This window comes from Pangasianodon hypophthalmus, chromosome 20 (assembly GCF_027358585.1).
Source record: "Pangasianodon hypophthalmus isolate fPanHyp1 chromosome 20, fPanHyp1.pri, whole genome shotgun sequence".
In the NCBI taxonomy this organism is placed as follows: domain Eukaryota; kingdom Metazoa; phylum Chordata; class Actinopteri; order Siluriformes; family Pangasiidae; genus Pangasianodon; species Pangasianodon hypophthalmus.
Window position 1 is genome coordinate 12,608,645 of NC_069729.1, and position 27,965 is coordinate 12,636,609.

The following is a 27,965-nucleotide window of genomic DNA, read 5'->3' on the forward strand; positions in this document are numbered from 1 at the left end:
TCCTCTAACATATTGATGGGGAAAAAAAAAAAAAAAAAAAAAAAACAACCTTGAAAGAGTTGTTATATGTGCACACACTTTTCCCTGGTGGACATTTTCCTAAAATTCATTGTAACCCATTTTAATAGCACATACTGAAAGTTACACAGTAAACCACTTTAAGGCATTTGCCACTACCTGATATTAATTTGTTGGTAACCAGAACAGCAGTGGTTGATCTACTGTATTTCGGTTTTGTATAACATTGTGAACATTTAGTCTTTGATTGAATTGTTCCTGATCATATGGCGGTACCATGAACACAGTGATTGCAAACATTGTGTCAGTTTATAGGCTGAAGGTGGGAGGCCTCGCTTCATTTGCATCCATAAGAGGCTCATTTGTTCTTTAAATCCCCTAAATTAGGTTGATGAGAGGCCCTGCTGTCAGGTGACACTAACTGGGTCATGCTGCACTCCATACGTGAGGCAAACAAAGCACATCCACGGCTGGACTCCATCATCGGCCTTCTGCTTCCACTTTGCCTAGTTAGCCCAGAGTATTAACCCTTTTCTTTGGTAGTAGGTCAAAGTCTTTTGTTATTGCAAAAATGGTGTCATTTGTTTTATGTGGCGCTAAAATGTGCATTGCTTGTTCTTGTCTGCCAATTTCTATGCAGTTTTTTTTTTTGTTGTTTTTTTTTTTTTTTTTTTTTGCCAGATGTGCATGGTAATTGGCAGGACTGCAGTTCCAATGATCCTCTGGTCATGGACATTCCAATAGTAAAGGTACATAACACTCCGTTAGGCTAAATAAATGATTTATTGTAGAAAAAGAGACCAAACGAACAAAAACAAAGAAACCAAGTATTCATTTGCACAAAATTCAACCTACATATTTATAATTCATTCATCTACACAGCATCAAATAAAGTGGATGAGACAGCAAAAAAGACACAGAATTCTTCAAAGCGGAGAACCTGTTCAGAGAAAGTGATGCAAGCTGCTGAAATGCTGAATGCTTATTTACACTGTGAGAACATCCTTGCTCATTTAATTATGCATGAAGGGTCCACAGTTTTAGCTTAGTGTCCGATGTCCCTTGCATGCATTAATGTCTCCACACTGGCTCCACATGCTTTATCTGCTATGCATGAAGTGCCCATGCTTCATGTGATGTAAAGGTAATATCTGTGTTTCCGTCCATTCATTTACTAACATAACATTGACCTTGTGATATCAATGCCCTGGGAACTTCTTTAATGCATTAAATGTTTGGAATTGAATTTTAATTTGAAGAGAATGAAAGTGTTGTACTTGTATTGAAAAGAAAACTCATGACAGAAAAAATGAAATGTCTTGCTCTTACACGTTTAATGTAGTCGATCAGCCGAGCCAAGTTTAATTACTGAAATTTGTTTCTTTAGTTTTACACTGGAGGCTAATTTAGGTAACAAGTAAGTGTGTCTAAAGTGTCTGAATCATTACACACTCGCCTCAGCAGACATAGTAATTCAGTTTGTGCCTAAACATTGCCAGAAACTTTCAGAATAAGAATTATTAAAGATACATAATATTCAGGTCAACTTGGAATTATTTCATCTGAATCACTTCTAAAATACAACGTCATCTTCAAATTTTGCAAATCTCCTACCCGAGTCTGCTAGAGCAGAGTGACAAAAGTGTTCTGCTTCAATACGGACGCAACCTCTGTTGCTGTGACACAACCTAAGTTCTGTGACATCCTTTATTGTTTATAGACAATGTATCCGTGTCATCAACCACATAAGCAAGTCCGTTTGAGGTACTGAATGGTCTGAGGCATGTTTTGATTTGGGAAACATAATGCAAAATCAGCAGCTATAAGCTTACCTTATGTGTTAGCTCTCATTAGCCTTTTTGTGCAAAACCATTGTAATCAAAATTCAAGCACCAAACATGTCTTGGCTTATTGACTACACTTGGGTTAAGGAGGGCACTGTGTACATTACATTTTTGGTAAAAACACTGGCATAAATGAAACCTAAAATGGTAAGAGTTGAGCATACTTGGGGAAAAATATCTAATCATCTGTATTTTGAACATAAATTTCCATAATGATCCAACATCCCAATGCATATATTCCAATTCCTACTATACTACTACCAATAGTAGTAATCAATGAAATATTGTAATATTAGGCAAATTTCATGTATTTAATTTGTCGATAGTGTAGTAGTATTTATGATGATAGCAAATGACCAAATAAAATCTTTAATAGTGGGATCTTTGCATGCATTTCAGTAAAGATAATTCCCATGAACTAATAACCCAACCTCTAGTTTCCCAATGCAGGAGATTACGGCTTGGTGTAAAGTCTGTCAATCTGGCATGGGTGTGTGTGTATGCTAAACCGTAGATAAATTAACCACCTTGCACTGCATTCTCCTTATTTTTCTTAATATTCTTAACAATGAGTGTATACTGCCATCTGCTGCCACCTACCACACGACATTGCATTTATTTGTAACGTCCATTTCAAATCTATCATCTAAATTTCCTCTAGTGAAAACGCACCTTAATGTACTTGCGAAGGTTCCTGCACCTACTTGCATTCATTAATTGGACAGTCACTTTTAACCAAAGTGAATCACAACAAGGCAGAATCCAGTCCAAGCACAGAGTTGAGCAGTGGCTTAAGGGATTTTTTTCTCACTGGCGGTCAATGGGATTTGAACTCACAACCTTCCGGTTGCAGACTCAAAACCACTGAACTTCAGCATATTGATGATCTCCTTGTTATAATTGTTAAAAACCAACATGAAATACATCCATAGTATGGACACTTCTGTCGACATTGCAAATGATCAGGACCAAAAGCTTCAGATGTTCATAGAGAGAGAGCTTCTGAATACCTTCTCCATCCTGCACTCATGAATACAGTCCTGTGATGCTGTCCAAGCAGGATAAATGTTCATTTTTGTTCAGTGATGTTACTTTTGTGGGAAGGAAATGTGTGACAGGTCTCCGCTTTAGAAGATGGGGGGAAAAAAGAACATCAAGAAAGTGTAAAGATGAAGAAAAATATGATGGACAGTCGCTGTATATCCACTCCATAAACAGGCTTTTTTCTCTTTTTTTTTTTCCCTCAATTGTTACAGTCCATGTACAAGCACTTGTGCTTGAAAAGGTATAATACAAATACAGACAACATGACTTCTCTTGCCATTCCCATAGTGCAAAATTTATAGTTGGTAAGGTAGAGTGCCCAGAAAGGTTCTTTTGTACCCCTTTTTAAAAAATTATATACATATATTATTTATATATAATGTCCGAAGGCGTCTCCTTTATCCAACAGCATAGTGCTTTCGTTTCCAACAGAGCGATATTCTTCTTTGCTTAGACATCTAGTGAGGATGAGACTTCTTAATCTATTTTTTTTCCTGTTAAGCACTTCAGTTCATCATACCATTAAGGATTAATTAGTAAGGAGTAATAATGGAGTGACAGGTCATAAAACAAAACAAAAAAAAAATCAATAAATGATATTTTTCTTGAAATGTACAGTTTGCCACATGCTGAATCTTAATTAAGCGTAACCCAGCAACTGAGTGTGTGGGGGAAAAACGGCCTAGTGCATCTGATCAGATGTGCTGATAATGATATGTTCCGGTAAATATCACGTACAACATGGTATATAGGACACTTCCTCAGTGTCAGGCAGTTATTGTCACATGAAAATGTCATATCAGGACATGCCTACATCTGATATATGTAAATACTTTAAGTAAGCTTCATCTAACGGCCCTGTAACTCAAATTGGACAAATTTATACCAAGTCCTTTGTCTACATAAAGTTTTTTTTTTTTAAGCGTCTAACACCCATAATATGAATGAAAATGTATATAATACAGTATTTTATTAAAGCATTATTAAATAATATTAATCTCCTTGCAATCTAATATTTAGGCCTAGTTGTAGTTGACCAGTTGCTGGAGCTGATGCTCTAAAGGTCAGGCTTTGTGTGTGTGTGTCAGTGCTGTGGTCGTAATTCGATTGCCTAGTCAAACCCCTTTTCCTGTCCTCATTGAAAAGTCTTGAAAAACCCCTTTCTCTTCTTGTTTCTTTTTGTCTTTTACAAGATGACGAGTAAAAAGGAGATCAAAGTGGCCATGAAAGGGCGCCTGGATTCTTGGGAATGTCGCACTGGGGTGCTAGCTGCATTTGCAGTGTGTGGTGGGGGGTCTGCTTTAGCATGTTTACCCACTGTAGGTCTCTTTTGGCATATTTTTGCTTCTCTAATGTACTATGTTTTTGGATGAAACAAAGTATAGATGGGAAAAAATTTTCTCTAAAAAATATATATATATATGTATGGTTAAGAATATTTTGGAGAAATGTCATGTTTACATAATCAGTTCCCACCATAAGTATTGGGACAGTGAAGTCAATATTTTTCAGCCTCTTTGGATTAAAGATATGGCAAAGCAGAGTTTATATTTAAGCGAGATGTGGTTGTCTTCATTTTGAAATTCATTTTGAAATTTTTCTTGTCCTATTTCACTCCACCTGTGCTTTACATGTAATTAGGTTGCCTAGGTAGGCAACCTTTTCATGGCAGCATTTGTGCCCTCGAGATAAAATCTGTCCCATTCAGAAGGAGCATAAGGACACCTGTCTTTTTTGTTTAGGACAAACCGGAAAGAACATTGTAAGTATCCTTCTGTGCAAGGCCAATTCTGTAATTTTGTTTAACATTTGAAGTACCAATACTGTCAAACCAAGTAAGTTAATTGCCTGTTTTGTATCTTACATTTGCAGGTAAACATGTAATAATTTTTTTTCATAGGTAACATTTTAAATAAGTAACATGTAATTTTTTAAACCTTTAAAAAGGTTAGGCAGCTATCATGATATTACAGTTTAATATGAGCACATGCTTAAACTGTGGTTTTAATCTGATTCTTTTAGATGTGTTGATTAAACTTGTACAACAGAGCTGGGAATATCTTGGTTCTAGCAGGTAACAGCAAGTTAAAAGAAAGAAACAGCATTGACTTCACTGTCATAGTATTTACAGAGGGCTGATGTATGATCCCTACTCAGTATTGTGTTTTCGCCCTTTCAGTAAGACAGAATGAACAGGCTTAAAAACTGGCTTAGTCACTTTGGAGCCAATTTAAAAATATCTATCTTACAACTATTAAACAGTTAAAATCAAACACTTAAAATCTTAACCAGGAGCAACAAACACATAAAAAAAAACTAACACAGAAAAGGAATAAATAAATGTCTCACTCTTCTCTCACCAGCCGGTCTTCAAATTTCCAAATTGAATTGTTCACAGAAAACTCTGCCCTTTGGGCTTCAGTTTTGTTTTGTTTTTTTTACCACTTTTACCATGAATTATTCTGTTATTAGCTGACTACAGTAACAAGCTAAATTTGGTCTCCTTCATCTTTGTGTCACTCTTCCAGGAGGTAAGAGGAAAGCAAAACAGGAGACACTTGAACAGTCATGAGCAGACCAAATGAGCCATCTTTTGTGTCTAAGAGCAGCCGCAGCGATCCACCACCATGCCGGGAATCTTTCCGTGGATGATCTGCTGCTTGTCGTTAAAATACAGCATATTTATGGGTGACATTTTGGTGGGCGTACAGCAAGGACCGGCCGAGCCTCGAGGATTAGCATGCTGCACCAAATGGGTGTGTGGGTACTTCTGCATGAACATGTACTCACACTGGCCTGAACAGTAGTTGGCCTTGTAGCGCTTAGGTGCAATGATCCAATCCCATCCAAATGCCTCAAAGTCCACTGTGAGTGGGTAGCGGCAGCAGCGAGATTCAGTTGAGTGCTCGTCGCAGTCCAGGCCAAGATTACGACGCGAACGCTTTGTCGTCTCCAGAACCTTCACCTCCAGGAACGGCTGCTGGAAATCAGGGGGAGGGAAGTGAGAGGGAAAAATGAAGGAAGAGAGGAATGAAAAAGTGAGAGACAGAAAATTGTTGAAATTTGAGTGTTTATCTAAGAACAATTACTTCCAGAATCATCTGCCAAGGCTCCTGTTTTACTTTAACTCCTGCTACACTCTATTATATGGATCGAATTACGATAGCTAGTAAGGCATTACCAGGTCCTAGATACTAGTCGAAATGAGTCCTCAAGAGTTCAGTGACTGTATTTGTTCACAAACCTTCACCTCAAGAAACAGATACTGGATGTAGCTAGAAGTTGTTGCTAAATATTAGATTCTACATGTAATTAACAGTCTTTGAGATTTTTGAAACAAGCACTTGACTGCATCAAGTGATCAAGAGACACGTGAAAACATGAATTGGGTGGACCTCAGTAGCTACAAACAGGTGGCTAGATGCTATACAATATATACAGTTGCCAATAATTTTATGCAAGTGCTTGGTTGTCACAAGAACCCTCACTTCCATCAACAGCCGCTAGAGATCGGATGCCATATTTGTACGAATTTTACCAATCCTGGAAATTAGTTTATATGAAAAGACACGTTTCAAACCCACTCTCTAGGTTTATCCATTGCTGCCTTCTTGTGTAGGTTGGTTTCTGTAAATTCTGATGTGTCAGTAGTTGTCAGACCTTGATAAACTGAAAACTGCAGGCTATATGTGACCTTTGGCTTCCTGTTTTTGTCCTAACCTTGACCTGTACGCACCTAGTGATTCTCAAGAGATTGTGAACCTGGCGTCTTCACAATTTCATTGTTCTCAATAAAGCACTGATCTCATCTTGCGACCAAGCAGCTGGACACGCGCATGAGTTCAGCAAGAAGGGGAACAAACCACAAGGCCACTGAGGTCAAATCCTGTCAGCTTGCACTCTGCTTTCTTTGTTGGATAAAGAGAAAGGAGAGGTCCAGGGGGAGTTTCATTCTTTCTCTGCTTTTTATGTTGTTTTTGTAGTCTTGCTAAAGAGTCTCTGATCTTTTTTTTCTTCCTCGCTTTTAAAAACAGCTTGCTGTCCAAAGGGTTGGGTTGTTACTTACTTCTGGAGAAGTGGACTTGCCCTTTCGAGGACCAACAACGGGCATACTTGCCAAGGTTCCTGTTTAACCCAGTGTTTCTCTTTTATTTTAACTCCTGCCAAGCTCTATGACTTTTAATTTTAGCAAGCTTATGAATAACAAATTAGAAAAGTTCTTGAACAACATAAAAAACATCATCAATGATACCACTGATCAGCGGGTCTAAGGGTCCTTACCAGTCCTTCTTCGCCAGGCCTTAGTGAGGTCACAGCTAGGTCGTTGCCACTTTCATCAAAGGCATTTATGTCAATGCCCCAATTTGTATGTGGCTGCTTGAACCAGTTCTGCAGGACATGTTTAAAGTCAATACTCTGCCAGTAGCCAGACCGTGAGTTGAGCTCGATCTTGAGGGAGCGGATGCGGATGTGGCGGCTGCCCTGATCAGTTACAGGTTTGAGACGCAGGATCTGCAGGTAAACAGTAGAGGTTTGTTGCAGTGGCCGAAGATAAACCCAGAGCTGGGCTTTCAGCACTTTAGTGAACATCAACTTGGGACTGAACTTGAAGAAACAGCAGCTTGGTTTTCCATCCACCTGGACTATTGGCTCCGCTGTGTAAAGAGACAAACAACAGGGCATTTCAATAAGAGTTTAATGAGCAGTTTGTTCTAGCCTCATGACCAGCTTCAAACCAGAAATGTGAGCAGCTTATGTCAATAATATTGTCAAATGTATTGTAATACAGCCAGCTGTTTATGATTTGGTCTCTTCAGCACCTTGGACAGTGGCTTTTGAATGATATGCTTCTTAGTTTTGGACAGTGGCTTTCAAATTAGGTGCGTCTTAGTCTCACAGACCAGACATTAATGTTTCTCTAAAGAGTCTCCTACTGTCATCAATAAGCATTGCCAAGAGTGGGCGATTTTCACTTAAGTGAGGTCTTTTCACTGCAGATGACCAACCACTAGTTACCTGTGTCCCTTTGGTAAATATGCAAGGGTAACTCCAGTGTCTCCACTTGCCAGTGTCTTGAGCTAAACTCAAAATATGGTATGTTGTGAACTTTATTTAAACCACTAGTTACTTTATTAGGAACACCATGCTAAAATTGGGTAGGACCACCCCCCCTCCCCCCAGAACAGTCTCAATTCATTGTGGCATGTATTCCACAAGGTGTTGGAAACATAACAACTTGAAATAACTGCATCATATAATTATCAGATAACTGCAGATATGTCGGCTGCAAATGCCCCATTCTACCACATCCCAAAAGTCCTCTACCAGGTTCTGATCTGGTGACTGGGAAGGCCACTAAATTATAGTGAAATCATTGTCATGTCCATGGAACCAGTTTGAGATGACTTGTGCTTTGTGACATAGTGCATTATCATAATAAGATGGGCAAAATGTGACCCTAAAGTGATGCACACGGTCAGCAGCAGTACTCAGGCTGTGGCATTCAAACAATGCTTGACTGGTATGAAGGGGCCCAATGTATGCCAAGAAAATATTCCCCACACCATTACACCACCAGCAGCCTAAACCACTGACGCAAGGCAGGTTGGCTAAGTAGATTCATGCTGTTGTTGCCAAAATCTGAACCTACCATCTATATGTCGCAGCAGAAACCAAGATTCAGCAGGCAAGGCAACATTTTTCCAATCCTCAACTGTCCTGTTATGGTGAGCTTGTGCCTACTGTAGCCTCAGATTCCTGTTCCTGGCTGACCAGAGTTAAACCAAATGAGGGCTTCTGCTGTTGTAAACCCTCTGTTTCAACTTGTTATATGTTCTGAGATGTTTTTCTGCTCACCACGTTTGTAAAGCGTGGTTATTTGATTTACTGAAGCCTTCCTGTCAGATCACATTTTTTCCCCCATTCTGATTTTTGATGTGAATATTAACTGAAGCTCTTAACCTATATCTGCATGATTTTATGTATTGCGTTGCCGGCACATTTGCTGTTTGGATAACTGCATGATTGAGCAGCTGTACAGGTGTTCCTAATAATTGGCTGGTTATTGTGTCTTGCTCTGAAAACCTCCATGTGTTACAGTGTTCTACAGCTTGTTTTCCCACTGTAAACTGGTGCCAATCAGATTGCAACCTCTAAGATCCTAAAACTTTTGGTCAGAAAAGACAAATTAAAGGAAAAAATGGATGGTTTTGGTGGCTCTATTGTTCTGGGGCCATTTTGCTGGAGCATGGTTTGGATCCACTTGTCCCTTTAGAAGGGTCTTTCCAAATCAACACAAAGATATTCTGATTTATCACCTTTATCCTATGATGAAACATTTTTGTCAGGATGTCACTGTCCCCATCTACCCATGAGGATGAGGATGAAAATGTGTATGAAATGTTATGGCCTTCATGGTCACCAGATCTCAACCCAATTCAACACCTATGGGAGATTTTGGACTGATGTTTTAGACAGCGTTCTTCACCACCATCATCAAAACAAAAATTGCGGGAATATCTTTTGGAAGAATGGCGTTCATACCTCTAGTACAGTTCCAGAGAATCTAGGCTAAAGAGCGCTGAAGCTGTTCTGGCCCAACAGCTTATCAAGACACTTTATGACAATTTTACAACCTCTTCTTTTATTGCGGTTTATTGTGATTTTAAGCTATATTAATTTCTTCATTCAGCTTCAGTAACCTCTTTATACTGGTCAGGGTCAGAGTGGATCCAAACCCTATCCCAGGAACATTGGGGGCGTGGTGGGAATATACCTTGGATGGGATGCCAGTCCATCATGGGGCAATATGCGTGCACACACACATTCACACACTTATTCACATCCAATTTAGTATCCCTAACACACCTACTAGCATGATTTTTATGAGGTGAGAGAAAACCAAAGATGAAACATGAAAAGAAAATCCAGTGACCATAATAGATGGCCATGCTACCTGCTGCACCACTGTGCCACCATATGAAATTATATACAGAATTAAAATTCTTATTATAAGCATGTTAACAAGCAACAGACTTTTTTCTAAAATCTTGTATTCTGATTAATGTTCCACTCAGCTCCACTCATGAGCATGCAATTCCATAAATGGACACCAGGGCCTTTTAATATCAGCATCAGGTTTACAGAATCGATCTGTTCAGATATGACATCCGAATTTGTGGAACATTTTAACAATAAACAACAAATCTACAATAAATGTGATTTTCTCATCACATCTTAAATTTTGTATTTAATATCACAAAATAGTAATTAATAGTAGTAATTTAACCAAAAATAATTGGTAAATATGCTGAGTTTGTGTGGTGATTTCCCTATGAGAAAGAAATTCTTTCACAATTAAGGACAATGCAGCATGAAGCAAAAGTACAAGTATAAATGGTTTTCAGATTCAAAGCAAGCTAATCCTCCATAGCCATATGTTTTCATTTCCTGCATTGTTCCCTACAGGGAAAAGTGTGCCTCCACCATTTTACATAAACTAAGGGGAGCTGTCAATCAAGCCCCAATCTGTGGTTGCTTTGGCAACCCATGAGGGCTTCCTGTGTCAGTAGGTCACTCAAAGACCTCGGTCCAGTTAAGAAATGGGATTAAAGGTCAGAACTGGGAGCCTTTTACATCCCCACTGGAGCAGGGCGGGGTCGTACGTAATAGCCAAATTGAGTTTGAAGGTCAAGGTCAGCCCTATGGCAATGAATGGTAGTATCTTTTTCCCTGTTTTCCTGGTTTTAAAGCACACATTTAAAAAAAAGTTTCTGGAGTTTTGAGCTGTTTCTTGTGAACATGAAAGCATTTCTTTCTCAATGAATCCACAGTTAGTTGGTAGTAGGTCTGTAATTAAATTATATTGCATTTATTCGGTGAAGTAAATGCTACAATATCCATTATGTTTGTGAGTGGAAAGTTGATGAGAAGCCAAACAAGTCTGAGCAGGAAGATCATCAAGCTTTGATGAGCTGCAGGTCTGCTCATTAGTGAGAGTAAATTTTGACAACATGACAATGTTCCTCTCTCGAGATTTGGCACAGTTATAGCAATTAACGTTGGCGTTACTGTAATGTTTACCGGAAATAAAAGAACAAGTCATCCAGCACTTGGCCTGGATTTACTGTAATTGTCAGTGTCAACATTTCCATATCCAGAAAAAACACATCAACAATGCCTCATATGATGTGTATAAATAGGATTAAACTGGAGTAAATACAAAGTCTGAATTGTACATTTACGAGGGGTAAAAAATACTGTTTACCCAAAATGCAGTTGAACAGCCACAACAAGCCGCAACATTTTGTCCATGTCTACACTGTGCCGCACAGAAACCTCAAAACTAAATTTGAGGCTACAAGCCACCATTATTTGGCAGCTAGATTAGCCTTAGTAATTCCAGACCAATACTATACTGTAGAAGCAAACGTTGACCCCAAATGTGTCTAAAAGTATGTCTACATTTGGAGTGAGGGGTACGTTGTGTTCTGTGTACATTACGTAATTTCTAGCTGAAATGTTCCTTTAATCCAAAAGTACCAACAATGCTAACAAGAAAATCCCAGTAGGCTGAGAATTTCGTAAACAGCCTCAATGCTAACATAAATTATAAACAGCACAAACGATAAACGGCACATTCAATCCTTCATTTACTGACCAAGAGAACACAGCCCTGCCCTTGTTTTCTATTGGCTCGCAAACCTGAGGTTCGTGAATTCACAGGTTCACCTAGATAAAGTCAGTGTGAAGTCAAAGTAACTGCTCTCAGAAGTAAATGCACATTTAGATACAAAGGCAGAAAAGCATAGTTTTCAGATGTCTCCCGTATCACTGTAGAAAGAGAAAAACTGTAAAGTTGGCACCTCGCCTTAAATCATAGCAGATATACAGTCTACATTTCATAATGTTGCCAAATGAAAATTCTGTCAATGTAAACTAGCAATATTTACATATTTACCATACCTTTGTCAGGTAAAGGATTATAAGAAACTAACCACGGCTTTATGACCTAAGTCCCGCCTCTTAGTAAAAAGAGCCAATTACCTTGTGGGGCAGATTTAATCATTTCAAATCTGTGTTTTAAAGGCCAACATGTCACTCAGTTTCTGGTATATGGGTTTCTCCCCATTCAAGCAGATAGGAGCCTGGTACTGTATAACTGAAAATAGCAAGACCCGGAGGGTTGCCCAGATGGCCACAGAACCTGCTCTACACATTTATATTATAGTTTTTTCCACATTTATTGCCCAGCTCCTCTTTTATACTAAGTTTTTTGCCTTCCTGAACGAGTTCAGCATTTTTGACAGTTTTTCCTTTTACGTTGGACATTACAATACTCAAAATAATGAAATAATACTGCTTCATAACTTCTTGACTTAAAGCATATTAATAACTTTAGCCAACCGTACAGTTATATTAAGATTAATTTATTAAGGAAGCTGGAAATTAAATACTATTGATTGTGCAGTTTCTAGGTTGTCTCCATATTATCTATTGTTTGCAAACTTAAGAATAAATCCAGTTATACCAAAATCTGGAGAAAAAATAACATGGCCAAAACAAAACACTTCCTGTCTTTAGACTCTGATTCTGCAGTTTTCAACAATACACTAAATCACGTCATTTTTCCCTCAGCCATTTTCTTCAATTCTCCATTCAAATATGCAGTTCTGCAAGAACAAAAAAACTAAACTGCTCTAAGCAGCCAAGCACTCTATGTAACATCAGTGTCAGATACTGACTCAAATGATTAGGCTCGCGTGAATGATCACGCACACACACACTGCTGCCAGTCTCTTTAGATACCACACACATCGTTTTACGTCTTTAAAAAGCCTGACTCCATTAAATTGTCCCATTTTCATCCTAGTTAGTCGAAGAAAGGCTAAGAATCACTGAACTTGAAATTTCAGTGTAACGCTGGTTAGTAGCTGATGCCAATGGTGAGTATCAAAAGCAAAGAGGCGATATTTGAAATAATCAAATTCAGTTCTCAGGGGAAAAATATTGAACAGACTATGGGGGGAAACAGATTACAGAGTGGGGGTGGGGCTTTTGAAAAAATTCAGTGCAATCCTTTTTTTTTTTTTTCTTTTAACAAGACTTCATGATATCCTATCCTTTCAGGATGTTTTACCCATCAGTTGCTCCAACTGAAACTTGTTACAGATGTGCTAATTGGTGAAATGTGCAGTAAACCCAATGTCTAGTATTGAGTCTAGATATCGTATCAATATTGGTCTGTGGATCGGTGTTGGAAAGGATTTGATATATTCTCTGATACACTCTGTATTTTTAGATGTAGTGTAAATATAGTGTGATTCAGACTATAACTATAACTAACAATTGTCCTCGATAAGTGTATCAGCTATATCCATATTATTATTATTATTATTATTATTATTATTATTTTAATTATAAGGTTCTATATCCCATTTCTGTGATTTTACGATATTGAGGCATAAAGTTTTACCCTCAATACCATCAAAACAAACACAAATTTTTAACTTTATACTTTTTTTTTAGATGCTTAATTTTAACTTTTATCAATATTTTTTGCAAAGCATCTTCACATATATTCAGAGGCATGTAAGTAACATTTTTAACACCTTTTATTACCTAATTTTTGCCCAAGAAGTCACATTGAAATTTAAAATCTGAATTTTGATCAATGAGGATAATTAGCTCACTAAAATACACATAATTGTGTTTAGTCTCTTGCACTATTGATGATCGTGTCACATGTCCCATGCACATGTTTGGGTTAAGCTGAAGTTTTGTATCTGGCTGGACGGCAAAAAAAATTCCCAAAAGGATTTTCCTCCCCACAAAAAAAAAAGAAAAGAAAACGGTCATCTGTTGGGGGGAAGACAGAAGCCTAGAATGCTTTAGCCTGCCCCCCCCCCCTTCCAAAAAAAAGGGGGCGGGATTCTATTTGCATATATATCTATATTTTCTTAATGGGAAATGCAAATGTGGTATTTTGAGGGAAGTGTGTGTTAAAAAGAATGAATGTGACTCTAGGGGATCCCTATGCACCTCTGGAAATTAATCATTCTGACACGTTAACGACTCCTCTAATAAGACAGGGGCCCAGCAGCACTCACACAGGCCCTGCACACTCTTTGTTCGGCCCTCGGGTCCCAGGAGGAACGGACGGAGGGAGTGGGGGAGGAGGACAGAGGCGAAGGAGGTTGGGGGATTCTCCCTCTCTAAAATGAGGGACCTCTCATTTTCTGGAGGGGGGAGATGGACACAAACATTACATCCACATGTGTCAAGGTTTAGGAGTCTTTAGCTACAGTTGGAGCAAGAACGACGTGACAAATCCATGGTATGATGACGGCACAAGAGTATTACAGTTTCCTAGCAAAATGACCCTTGATTCGGTTACATTTTAAAAATGAAGCAATTAGTACATACTAGATTTTAATGTCCAATCAATTGGCCGGTATAATAAATGTGCTACCAATACACCAATAGTCTTAGAAAAGCATACTGAAATCAATATCATGTAATCATACCGCAACTTTCTATTTCTGATGACATTAAAAGGCCATACAGTGCTGTAGGTGCATCTCAGATTTAAAGAGTAACGTTGTACAATGCATTGAAACAATGCAGGAATGCAAAGAAATTTGTTTTTCAAATTTGCAAAAAAACACAAAACCATGGCTAATGTTTATGCCAGATTACGGATTTTTGTTCCAAACAAGCTAAGAAAATAGCTAGGCAAAAGCTATTGGTGTGACTGCTACTTTAGCATTGAGTTTATTAGAGCAATTAACAAAAGCTTGTAAAAGCTTATGTATTAGGTCTATGTAGTGATGCTCCACACTTCACTTACATCATTATGCATACCATTACATTAACGTTAGACCTATTGCGTTCTACCAGTTTATTATCACACTCAAATGCAACATAAACATACTGGGCCTCATTTATCATGCTAATTACGAATTTATGCGTAAATTGTTCGCAGGAGCATTTACACAAGAAATCCAGTTATTTTGTAAAAATGATTGTATCATACAAGAGCTCCTGAGTTTGTGTAAATTTATGTATAAGAAGACAATGCTTCAATTCCCCTATAAAAGGAGGAAGAGTGTATCTATAGTAGTTGATGAGCTGCAGTGGCTGAGCTGCATTACTGGAAGATTTAGCACACACCATGCTTTGTTACCAATACAGGTTAGGAGGTGCTTTTTCCCTGTTTAGTCAACATCTCTGTGAGCTTTTTGCCTTTTATCTTTTAAGTGTTTTTGGCATTCATCATCATACATACGTGAGTACGAAGAAAATCAGCAAAACATTTGCTGGTGAGAATTTTTAGTTCAGTTTGGCCTACGAAAACCTTACATACAACTCTATTAAATGATTGATAAAGGAGGCCAACTGTGAAGATTCAGAATGCAGTACGTGCATGCACATGGACACACTTATCCACTTTAACATGAGCTTAAACACAGTGGGGTCTCCACCAGACTCTGGAAAACAAGGACCAAGTTCTCACGTTAGCATGGTGCTCGCACGTGTTCAGTACTTTATTCAGTGAGATTTTATAGCTCCTACTTTTTCATAAAATAATGCAGAAAATGAGCCTCATAAGAATTTATGATTAATCACATCCTAACACTGTGTTCACACTGGCAGTGATGTGATGCAGTATGACATATCAGGACATTTTTGCTTTCAATAAGACGTAACCATTTTAAGAGAAAGGAGGCGTGGAGATCACTGGCAAAACAAATTGGCTGGGGTCAGAAGACATGATAATGCCAATTTATACATTTTCCTTCATGTATTTTCATTCCTGAGCTGACTGGGGAAACTTCATTTAATTTATACATCATGAAAATACTTGCTGCACTTGAATCTAATCAATAAATCAGTACTATAAATAATCGTTTTAGGTTTAGTGTCACACACATAGAGAGCTAAAATCTACTTTAATGGATGCCCAAATGTCTGCAGTGGCGTGACCTGTAAAGTTAAAAAGGTAGTTAAAGATGAAGATGAATTGTTGTGCTGTTGTTCTGAGGTGCAGGGTTCACTAATCTCTATCCTAAGGGCATTTTTAACTCTTTGGTAGCCTAAACTTTATGAAACATGTTTCTGATTAAATGCTTTCAGGGGAATTCATTTGTGTGTGCAGATTGGTCAAAGTGTAAAAGTAGTCACTGCAGAGGTTTTGTGTTCTTTTAAGAAACATCTCACTGGAAAAGTTAGTAAAGAACATGTGACAGGCAAGTGGTTATATTAATAAATGAGCATTATCATGTTCCATATGCAAATGCATTGTGTTATTACAAGGGGAAGGGATGGGTTAGATGTAAGTTTGGGGGCAATTCAAATTTGCATAGTCATAGAATCTGGGTTTCTTGATGAGTGGCTAAGTGGCAAAACTGTTAAGTAATGTATTATTAAGCCTATATAAGCCTATGATTTTACAGAAGCAATGAAAGTATCAGGTATTCATAATGACATGGGCACTATGAGTTATAGATCAAACAGTGTCTCTTCCCATTTTGAAGCATCCAAAAACTGAAAATGTCAGTAGCTATTGTTACCAATACATGTTAGTAACATCTGATTGAATATTCCTGTAGTACTCCAAAAATGTTAGCGAGTTTTAAGAATCTGCGAGGATCTGAGGCTTCGTCACTTTTATTTACTGTTAATTATTTGATCAGTTTTCACTAATCTGTGGCATTTGTTTTGACCAGTGTTGTGGACTAATTTAGCAGTAATCTGGTCCAGTGTTCCTCGGATAGGCTCCTGAGCCACCATGACCCTGACCAGGATAAAGTGGTTACTGAAGATGAATGAATTAATAATTAGGTCATCTTTTTCATTTTTTTTTCATGAAAAAAATGAAATGCCTAACACAGCATGAGGTGAGGCATGCTGACCTGACCTTTCTGATCTCTCTCATCTTCCTTTTTATACATTTTAAAAGACGTCCTAATACATTTACTCATTTTTTTCCTGACAGAATTCTGAACGGCTTCTCAGAGAGCTTCACTCAGTATGAGCCGAATATCTCTGTTATTATTTCTTCTTGTTTGTTCATGCTTCCTACTGTATTTTCACTATCTGCTATGTTTCTTAATAAGATATTTGTGTGCAAATAAATACACTGAAATAACTCAAGAACAGCTCTGGGCAGTTGAAGGTTAAAGGCCTTGCTTAAGGGCCCAATACTGGCAGTTATGGGGTTTGAACTCACAACCTTCTTCTCAATAGCACAGAAGCTGAGCACTGAAATTCCATTGCCCCTAATAACTGCTAAAGCTTTAGAAGCAGCACACTCTTTTCTCAATATATTCTCAAGCTGTTCAGTTGTTCTTAACAGCAGTGGCCTTGGACTTCATCCAAATGTGCTTTTGGCAACGGACAACTCGGCATTGCTAATGAACTCCATGGCCAACATTAAACGGAAAAGGAAGTGTGTGTTAGCGGCTCATCCTCTTTGTGAGAAGCCACTCTCCGAACACTTAAGATCCTTATTAAATTTTCATACATATGATGCTGAAGTCCTTTCCGGTTTGTCAATGCCCTTAATGGCCAGAATGATTCAGCTGTTCTTCTTGCGATCGTGAAGCAACAAGCTTGTCGATTATTATTGGTTTCCTCCCTCCATCCCGCCCTCATTTCGACAAAGTGCTTAATTAGTGGAGAGCACCGAGTAATTATTTCCTTTATTAGTGAACACAGACATCTGTTTTGGCTCTTTAACTCGACCCTATAAAAGCAGCCCCCGATAAAAACGTCCATGTTCTCAGTCCCTTTAGGACAGAACGCTTGTTGCTCCACGTGGCATTACAGAGCTGAGCTGCTGCTTTCACACATTCCAATAGCTGTAACTAAAATCCCCCCTACTCCAGCCAGAGTGTCCTAATTGAGATTTGTAAAGGTTTCATCTTCAGAACAACCACATCAGAATCTACTATCTTTAAACTGACAACCATTCTTTCTTCATATCATGAAATTACAACCTCAGCTGCAGAGTTGACTTTTATAATTGCTTGTTTGCTACCATGCAGAAAAATGTGACAAACTCAGATTATATATTTCCTAGAAAAATGTAGATAACGAGACACCATTAGCTCGTCTTGTCATGCACATACATCCACTAGGAAATTGGAGCTACGCTCTGCTACACTGTGTTACCAATCATCCGTGCACTAGGACAAAAAAAGACAGAAAGTCTAGTTACAAACCTAATTGGTAACCTATTTTTTTTTTAATATATTTTTTTAACCAAATATATCAACCAAAAGCAACTGAAACACTATATTAAAACTAAGAACATAAGTATAAATCCCAGATTCTATGAAACAATATTAAAGACCATATTAAAGCTTCACTATCACACCACAATAAAAATAAGAAAAATGAAGAACATGAATTTACACAGAAAAAAAATTATTTATGGGCTACAGTACATGGTAATGGTTTCATTTAAAGCGACAAAAGAGAGAGATAATGCTCTCTAAGATGTAACCATAGCAACTACTGTATAATGATAGCATATTGGTATGTGGGCAGTAAGTTTGCTATTTGCATATCATTCAGTTATGAGAAATTGAACATTGAACACTCATTGAAACCTCACAGTATCAAAAAACTTAAATAAATAACTCTCTTAACCTTATGGTGTTCTTTACCTCCACCATGTCTGTCATATGTTACATGTTATATATTATATTAGTATTACGGTACAGATTATAATGCTCAGCATTGTATATTATATAATGTAAATAACATGTTCCATATGCAATGCATCCCTTTATAACATGAAATCTTTGGCGACTAATAACCTAATCCAGTCAAAATGACTTAAACTAAACTCACAATCAATTATACGAGCACTATTTTTCTACCTACTTCGATTTCATCACACAGCTATCAGGATACAGTCTATGTTCATGTTCATCTATACAGCTTCAACATAGTGTCGAAACTCCCCTGGAAAAAAGGGGTCGAATCCAAAATGGGTATTTCCACACACTCATACAGAATGCCTTGCTGTCACTGTGTGTGAGGTGTTAGTGTCTATGAGTTATGTTTAATTATATATGTGCTTGATGCATTTTGAGTGATGCCTGTTAGGGGTTAAAAACGACCTAGCGTGGGAAGAAGAGCGAGAGGGAGGAGAGAGCGAGATTCCTGAGAGGCCTGGTGAAATTTTGCCTCGGGTATTAATGGACTTTGGGCTCTTTGAAAGTTTATTAGCCATAAAATTGACAGCGTGTTGTGCTAGCTCAACAGCCCCACTGTCCTCACTCTTTATTCCTGCTCAAACAAAACAGGCAGATGACACAAAAGGCTCCGCACACGTTTGCTCGACAACTCCCCCCCCTTCCTTTTCCTATGGACGGGAATCATTGAAAACGATCTCAGACGCAGGTGTTACCATCCGGCGCGTATGTAAGTTTAGTCACTAACTCCTCACACACTCTACACACTGACTTAAAGGACAGTCGGACGCCCGGGTTGTCTTTTCTGCACTCGACCTCTTAACGTTTATGGTTCCTGCACCTTCAGGAAATGACCCTTTTATAGGGTCAACACTATAAAAGACTTGTGGCTCTTGTTTTTTAAGGTGGGAGTGGTTGGTGGGTGGATGTTGGAAGCGAGTGTGTGTGTGTGTGTATGTGTGTGTGTGTGTTTGACGTCTTAAGTGGTCGTTCTTTCGTGGAGGGGGGTTGTCGCGTTGTTTAATCTACTACCAGCTCTCTTTTCGTGGCCAAAGAAAAAGACCTGAAGAGGTTAATTGGCTCCTCGTCCGATATATCACATTGCTGTGAACTCTGTGACCCCTCTTGTCAATAGGGGGCTTTTTCTCCACTGACTCAGTGAATGTATTAGTTCTTCTTTCTGTGCGCGTGTGTGTGTGTGTGTGTGTGTATGCATATGGTTGCCCCAATTTGCCCATTTGGATAATGGTAGCTGAATATTCAGAGCAAAAAATATGTTTTGATATGGTGCATTTGATTTTGTTGCTGTTTGTGCAGATATAACTGAGCAGAGAGGCTGCAGTACTTTTTAAGAATCAACACTTCCACAAAGATGCATGGTAAATATATATCTGGGCATCAAATCTGACATTTTGTATCATTTTGACTGTTGTATGTAGCTCTACATTTTTTTGCTATCACCTTTGAAACCTTAGCAAAAACTAGAAAACCCAAAGATCCTGTGCATCATGAAAATGCCTTCAAGTGTCATATGATTTTTAACGTTCATTTATCACCTACTACTTTTTAAATACACATAACACCTTCCACACATCCACACAGCAAAAAAACTGGAAGGCCCAGGATTCATGTGTCTAAGTTGAACTAAGAGGAACTGATCTTTAAAACAAACGAGAGCAGTCTACAGAGGAGAAGGAGGGGCAACAAATTACCAACAAACGCTCTTGAAAAAGCTGGCGGTTGTTAGAGAGGGACATTGATGAGGGAGGAAGGCCTGGTTTAAATATGTAGACAGGTGACAAATGAGGGCTCCAAGGGGTCAGCAACCCTGCTCTGGTGTCACACATGCACTGAGCCACATGCATGCAGCATAAAAACTCTCTCTCTCAGACACAAGTACTGAAATGACATGCAGTGATGGGTCTGAGATCTATGCCTGAGATGCACAAGTGGCTAAAAGCAGGTGCACGCTGCACTCTTTTGTCAGAAAGCCTTATATAGCATTAGTTGTACTTAATACACTAAGGCACTACACAGCCCTAATCAATCAGAATCAAGGGCTGAACAGCGCAGGTCAACTTGATTTTGACACCTATGACCTGTTTTGTGTTGCTGCATAAAGCAGAGTCTTTTAAGAAAAAAAAAACAGGATTGCGCCTTACTGAAAAATGTAGGGAGAAGGGCATGAAATGATGCTACAGTAATGTTATCACAATGAATTTCACTATTCATAGAAGATTCTAGGTATCATCAGTGCACTCTATTGGTACTTGTAGTAACAAGGAGCTGATTGGATGTTAGAATCACTTTATTTCACAAATTTATAAGAAGTTTGCGAATAAACATTTCATTTTTAATTTTTTACAATCTTTTTAAATAAACTCTTTAATCACCATTTGATTAAAGCATCAGTAAATGAAAATTGCAAAGAGGAAAACCATAAATCCTTCCAGAAAATTTTGTAATCTTCATAAAAAAAATTCTTCCTTTCATTGGTTACCAGTTGGTCACAACTTTATTGGAGATGGAAACCTACGAACTATGGAGACTGCACAGATGACCGTAATTTCGGAGTCAGACCCTGAAGCACTGGAGCCGCCTATGCTGAGATAAGTAACTAGTTAAGTAACTATGTAGCTGAAAATGTGGTATCATGAAAAAACATTGATAAAACTCAGCAAAATACAGAGTGCATGTTGAAAAAAAGAGAAGACTCAAGGTCGTAAACAAAAAAGATTTTGAGTCAAGATCAAGACCTCACCCTTTCCCTGGCAATTTGAGTACTCGAACTGTTGAAATAACACTTTTTTGGCACTTTGTTGGCAAAACAAACTAAATAATGTGAGCATATTGAGTATTGTGATTGCATTGTGCGATCTATGCCATATCATCTACTCCAAATAATCATCTCTTCTAATATATGTTCACTAATGTGCAGGAAACATAGTGACAGTATGCAAATGTATCCATGCAACGAGTTATCCATGCATAATCTGTGTACATGTGTGTGTATATGTGTTATACGACTAGGGAACATAAACCAGCTGAACCCCCTATAAATAACTCGATCCATTTTTGAGTGTTAATGCCTCCGAGAAGAAAATCTCTTGCGAGGACGGATCAGCATTTGAAGTTCTTCTCGCTTTATCTGCAAAACAGAGAGGCGTTTCGGTCGTCCTGTGGGATGCGCTCATGACGCCACAGGCGAGAGCGATGCGCTCTTTTGTGCAGCACGTGGAAATAAAGGGGGAATGACAGAGCGAGAAGGAGAGGTAGGAGAGGAGAAGAGATGGAGGAATGGAGAGGAGATAAAAGAATGAAAGAGCGGGGAGAGAGAACGGAACATGTTGAGTGACGATATAAAAGAGCAGGCAGGTGGCAGGAACGATAGAGGATGTATGCGCGTGCAAGTGGTGCGAACGCATGGCACAAGTGGATAGAAATGTTTTAAAATGATAGGAAGAGCAGAAGTTAATTACATAATCATATGAGCATATGTTGGCATCAAGCCCAAAACACAAATGTGCAAACTATCATAACTGCTGAAGTTGCAAACCTCTCTTTCACAAAAAAAAACAGAAAGAACTTCAAACACTACTTTGGCTACTTTGTGCAGATTTCCTGCTCGTGGCCATGACGCATTTATTTATACAGAGTTCACTGGGTTTATGTTTAACACGAGCACATATTATGCAGTTATTGATGAGCAACTCATACAGAGAAGCAAGGTATATGTTATAATCATAACAAATAGTAATATGCCCATTAGTTTGGCTCTTGAAATAGGCCTGCTACTTCATTGTTTTGTGGATTTTCTCCCATTTTCTCTCCAGTTTTTCTCCACCTGCCAATTTCCATCCCCTAGCGAACTCTCCCCTATCATACGATAGCTACTAGCCGGGGAAATGAAGGCTAATACGTGCTTCCTCCTTGATAAATGAAGCCAGCCAACTGCATCTTTTCAAACTGCTGCTAATGCTGCATCACAGGGCAGCGTAACACACTTAGAGGAAAGCGCTATCTGCCCTTATCTGCATACAAGAACACACAGATGGATACTAGTGTCGCTGTGATTGACAGGGGAGAGAGAGTAATGCCATTGCTCCCACACAGACAGCATGGCCAATTTTGCTCCTGATCATAGGGCAAACGCTTTTCTGTTGTGCCACTAGGGAGCCAGACACATGATACTGATATTTGATATTTTATGATATCTGATACTTTAATGTGACTTATATCACAGAGCTGTTGATTTCTCAAATATGACTGGTCAGAAGGTGTTGATTAATTTTCTATAACAGCAGATATAAACAGCTAATTCACATAATCTGAGTCTAATAATAAACAAATTATTAGACATATATTATACAGATTGTAGTGATTTAATAAAAAAAAATGTATAATTGTTTTTATAGGGAAGTTTAACATTAAAGGTGAATTTAAATGGATAAAAGTATGCGTCGTTCTTTAATAAATGAAAAACGTGTAATCTTTGGCAGATTGCTGTAGTATAAGAGTAATAAAACACTTCGGGGTGTGTTGTTCTAAGAAAATGTTCAACTTTGGGGTGTTATCAATAACTGTGCCTTGCATCAGATTATTTGTACAGCACACCCTATCATGTTTTATTCTTCACTTCATTCACACCACAATCCATCGTATGTTTTTTTTCTTAAGACAAGAACAGCTTAGTGGGGTGAGGCTTATACGAATTTGTAATTCAAAAACATGTTCCCTCTTACGCAGCTCTTAAGAAAACACTCCTGATTAAATCATGTTTGGGGCTATGTGGGTTTCTCATGGGGAACATTTTCAGTGTTGCATAAAAAATATGCATAAGTACAACTACATCCTTTGCAATTAATCATATATAGCTTACTGAGGTGCAAAGCTACACTATACAGCCAAAGGTTTATGGACCCCTGACCATCACACCCATATGTGGTTCTTCCCCAAACTATTCCCACAAAGTTGAAAGCACACACTTGTATAGAATGTCTCTGTATACTGTAGCTTTACAAATTCCCGTCATTGGAACTAAGAGGCTCAATCCTGTTCCAGAATGAGAATGTCCCTGTGCACAAATCGAGGTCCATAAAGATATGGTTTGCCAAAGTTGGAGTGGAAGATCTCAAGTGTCCTGCACAGAGCCCTGACTTCAACCCCACTGAACACCTTTGGGATTAACTGGAACGCGGACTGAACCCCAGGTCTCCTCATCCGACATCAGCGCCTGACCTCACTAATGCTCTTGTAGCTGAATGATCACAAATCCCCATAGTCACACTCCAAAATCTAGTGGAAAGCCTTCCCAGAATAGTGGAGCTTATTTTAACATCAAGTTGGACTAAATCTGGAATGGGAATGTTCAAAAAAATACATATTGGTGTGATGGTCAGGTGTCCACAAACTTTTGGCCATATAGTGTTTCAACCACGTAACCACAACATGCCCTTAATTAATACATTAACTCTCTGTAAACTTCCACAATGTTCCCAGGCATCAGACTCAGGTAGAAGGCAGGGTCCAAAGTTTAAATAATGATAACAAATAATTAAGTAATAAATAATAATAGAACCTCATGGAAATTTTTATGAATTACTGAGCTGAAATAGTTCCAGGAATATGTTTGAGGAACATACACACCCACTGTCATTGCTAAAGTATGATCATAAACATTGGTAAAAGTCATGATAACACTATGCACCCTGGTGTTTTTCTTCTTAATGCAGAGTATAAGCTAGCTAATGATTAATGATTAGGGCTAATAATATGGCTAGCTACCAGGTCAAGCTTTTACACAGATGATGTAAAAGTATACTGACAGTGAAAACAAGGCAGAACTGTTGGAAATATCAACAGTTCCCTCTGATTTTGTTGTAAACTTACTGAGCTGCAATAGATTCCACCATACATCAACAGTGCGTCCCAACTCATGAACGTATCAGAAGCGCTGAATTAACCGTAGCATCTTGCTTCTCGATGTGAATGTAAACGAAGCATCCTAACACAACTTTTATCCATAACGTCTTCAGTAGAATGACGTTCTGACAGCCACAATAACTTTTCAACCAACATAGTTTTGTTTACAATATAATAAACTATAGCTTATATCCTCCATTTACTGGCTCTGTGTTTGGTTTTAATCAACTGAATAATATGTTGTAGTATTATTGATAGTATATATGAAGCAAATTTTTCATAGTTTAGAGTTTGAGATGTGAGGCAATGTTGATGTTTCTCAGTGTCATGAAAGTTTGCTTTGAGGTTGATGCTAAGTGTAACTATAGCGTTTCTTCACTTATGTGGAAAATGTTCTCAATAGTTGTGTCTCATTTATACTTTCACTCCATTTATACTATCTGTATAAAAAAATTCATTACAACATGCTAGTAAGCTAAAACATAAGCCTATTTCATATATTATCTTATCATATTTCCCCGTTGCCTAGCAACAATGTTCTCACAACATGTAATTTTTTCTTTCTTGCTTATGTCTCTTGCTGTATCTCTCTGTTTCTTTCTGCGTTCTTTTTGTATTTGGTAGTTTCAAATGTTCAGCTTTTGAAAATATTTTTCTTTTTTTTTTAAAACTGTGATCTTTCTTTAATCACTTTCACCTTGCAAGCACCATAGTTTCTCTAGTTAGCCTATAAAAATGTTATCAGTGTAGGCATTCTGTACATTCCGTATCCATCAGCTCATGCTCAGGGCGTTATATATAGCTTTATATGCAGTATACTTTCTTTCTGGCATGTGCACTACTTTGCGTAGGAAACATGAAGTTTACAAGGTGGTAAAGCATTACTGATACCATATGTGCTCGTTTTTTTTCTTTAACATGTGCATCATTAGTAGGCGCACAGCAAAATTCCCCAGTGTTGAATTAACACCTACAGGGTTTATATAAGTCCAGCTGGACACAAACGAACACTGTGAAAGTGACTCTGTGGATATAATGGAACTTTAAAACCCGGTAAAGTCTATTTAAGAAATTTAAGACGCTACTTTGCAGCTGTTAAAAAAAATGATGGTTTATGTGAAATCACAAGCTGCGTTTAAACTGCTGTTCATTATTCTGAGACGTGAACTGAGTGACAATCGAGTGAGAGTTTAGTGAGGGGGGACACACAAACCCCAGCTTTGTTCACATCTCGTCCTCCCCAAAAAAGAAAGAAAGAAAGAAAAAAAAAAACGGGATTATTTGCTCGGCTTTTCGTCCGCCTTGTGCAGAATACATTACGTGTGTAAATGTTGTTGAACCCCCGGCGTTTCTTGGCGGAAAGGTCACACACTCCCCCTCGACCCTGATTCTGTTCCCTCAGGGCTGTGTGTGTGTGTGTGTGTGAGTGTATGTGTGTGTGTGTGTGTGTGTGTGTGTGTGTGTGTGTCCACACCCCCTTCTCCCCAAGCTGCGCCTATAAAGTTCGCATTTAAAAGGCGAGTGCGCTGCTGAGGGCCGAACAATAGCATCTTTCTGGACACACTTTTTCTCACTGCCTGGGTTGCCAGATTGCCACTCAATTGCAACATATTTTAACACAATGGTTGGGAAAGCATATCCTTGAGCTGAAAGATATGATGTATTAGTTAGTGTTCAGGTGGTTTATGATAAGTTGTAGCTGTTCAGTTTGCTTCTACTCTACGGACTGCAAGGTTGAGAGTTCAAATCTCAAGACTACTAGAAATTTAGGCCCTTTAGGATCAACTTTTTTAGTTTGAAATGGACAGTAACATGGTTAGGGAGCTACAAAAAAAAAAAAAAGATTTTGTCAAACAAGTAAATGTAAATCAAGAACAGATTCAAATCATAATTGAGAGAACTTGGCAGCTCTGCAATGTCAGTTTAGAAGTCCATTTAGAAACCCAGCTCTATGACTTTGCTGTTATAATTTTTCTGGCATCGATTAAGCTATCTGTTGAAATATCTAATATTTGATTTTGACTGTCCTAAACAAACAAAAAATGCACAAGAGAATTATTCAAAACAGAACGTACTTTTGATATCATATTTGACGAGTAGCCAAGGCTGCAAGCAGACCGGGTTTACTTTGTGTGCATCTGCCTGTCAGGTTTTTAATTACATTATCATTATTGATTTATCACACACCCCCACCGGAAAAAAAAAAAAAAAAAAACATTCACGAGCTGTGACTGCAAACATAAACTTTTAGGGATACGGCAACCGAGCATATTATTGCAGTTTGTAGTGAATTATTGAAAGCCACCAATATGGCCAACCTAAAGGACATCACGCAGAGCCCTAGGCCTGCCATATGTTCGCTCATAAGTATGCGATTAAAAACACAGCTGAGAGAGTTCAGTAGTAAACTGACCTTTCTGTGCAAGTAATGGATGCGAACAAAAAACTCAGTGCTCATCCCGTTTTATATATAAGAGCCTCTAATAATAATCTCATTGTCAGGTTTTCTAAATTCATCAAGTTCAGATTCAACACTTTACCTACTTCATGATGTTCAGTTCTCATCTCTTAAAGAGGAAAGTGCAATTCTTGCCTACAGGGAACATTAAAAAAAATGAAGTTGCTCCTAAGGCATGAGGAGTTTCCTATACCTTTTCAACACTCATAGATCCTGTCAGTATAAATAATGATAAAGTCCCAATTGTCTAATGGATTCAAACTGTTCTCAGCCTGATCCCTAAGAATGACCCCTTTAAGTTCTTCAATATTTGTAACCCTCTCTTTAAACCTCTTAGCCATTACAAGGCTTTAATATCAGGCCTGACCATAGTGTTACCATGCATAGTGTAGGCAAACATTTCAAGTTTGTGCGTTATTCTATGAAATGTTAATATCTATAAAAATGATTGACTAATAAAGAAAATGAATTGTATGTTGTATTATGTGATATACTGTATTTTATGAGCATTGTATCATATCATATAATATCATTCAGTGGTTCCTGGTTTTCAGCATCAAGGATGGAAGGAAGGAAGGTTCACATGTAGCTTATGCTGTCAGTAGAGAAACCTATTTAGAAAGCTGCTACCTAGCAAAGGCTGGGATAAAGGCTGTGTCTCATTGGCCAAATATGGCTAAATAGAGCATCATGTTTATCCTTTTTTTAATCTCAGTTCTGTTCACCCACTTAAAGGTCTGTTTAAGTTTGTAAAAAGGTGCGATTGCTTTCTTTGGAAAGGATACTTATGGAAAAATAAGGAACTTTTGAACTTTCTGAATTATCTGAGATTGTGAAAACACTGACAAGAAATGTTGGGTTAGATGATATAGCAAAAGTACATGACTTATGCAGAATTTGTACAAATTCAATCAAGTGAGAGCAATGAATTCATACGAGAAAGTACGAGCGCTAACCCCACCCTTAACCCCACAC

At 38.2% G+C, this 27,965-nt stretch overlaps 1 protein-coding gene and 1 long non-coding RNA gene across 3 annotated transcripts in view; one reads left to right on the forward strand and one right to left on the reverse strand.

The window, feature by feature from the left end:
• Window positions 1-782: 782 nt before the first annotated feature.
• gdf11 (growth differentiation factor 11) overlaps window positions 783-27,965 on the reverse strand; it is a 28,663-nt gene continuing 1,480 nt past the window's right edge. Inside the window, exons 2-3 of one of the 2 annotated variants that reach the window (XM_026932799.3) lie at window positions 7,188-7,561; window positions 783-5,883 (exon numbers count right to left, since the gene is read on the reverse strand). In XM_026932799.3, coding sequence (XP_026788600.1) covers window positions 5,506-5,883; window positions 7,188-7,561 — 752 coding nt within the window. In that variant the 3' untranslated portion in view covers window positions 783-5,505. Of the gene's footprint in view, window positions 5,887-7,187; window positions 7,562-27,965 lie in introns of both variants that reach the window. The other variant, XM_026932798.3, reaches the window with a different exon arrangement.
• On the forward strand, window positions 13,750-27,844 carry LOC128317088 (uncharacterized). The gene is made up of 3 exons (XR_008300573.1): window positions 13,750-19,340; window positions 19,928-19,989; window positions 21,114-27,844. It is a non-coding gene; the product is annotated as an uncharacterized LOC128317088 (long non-coding RNA).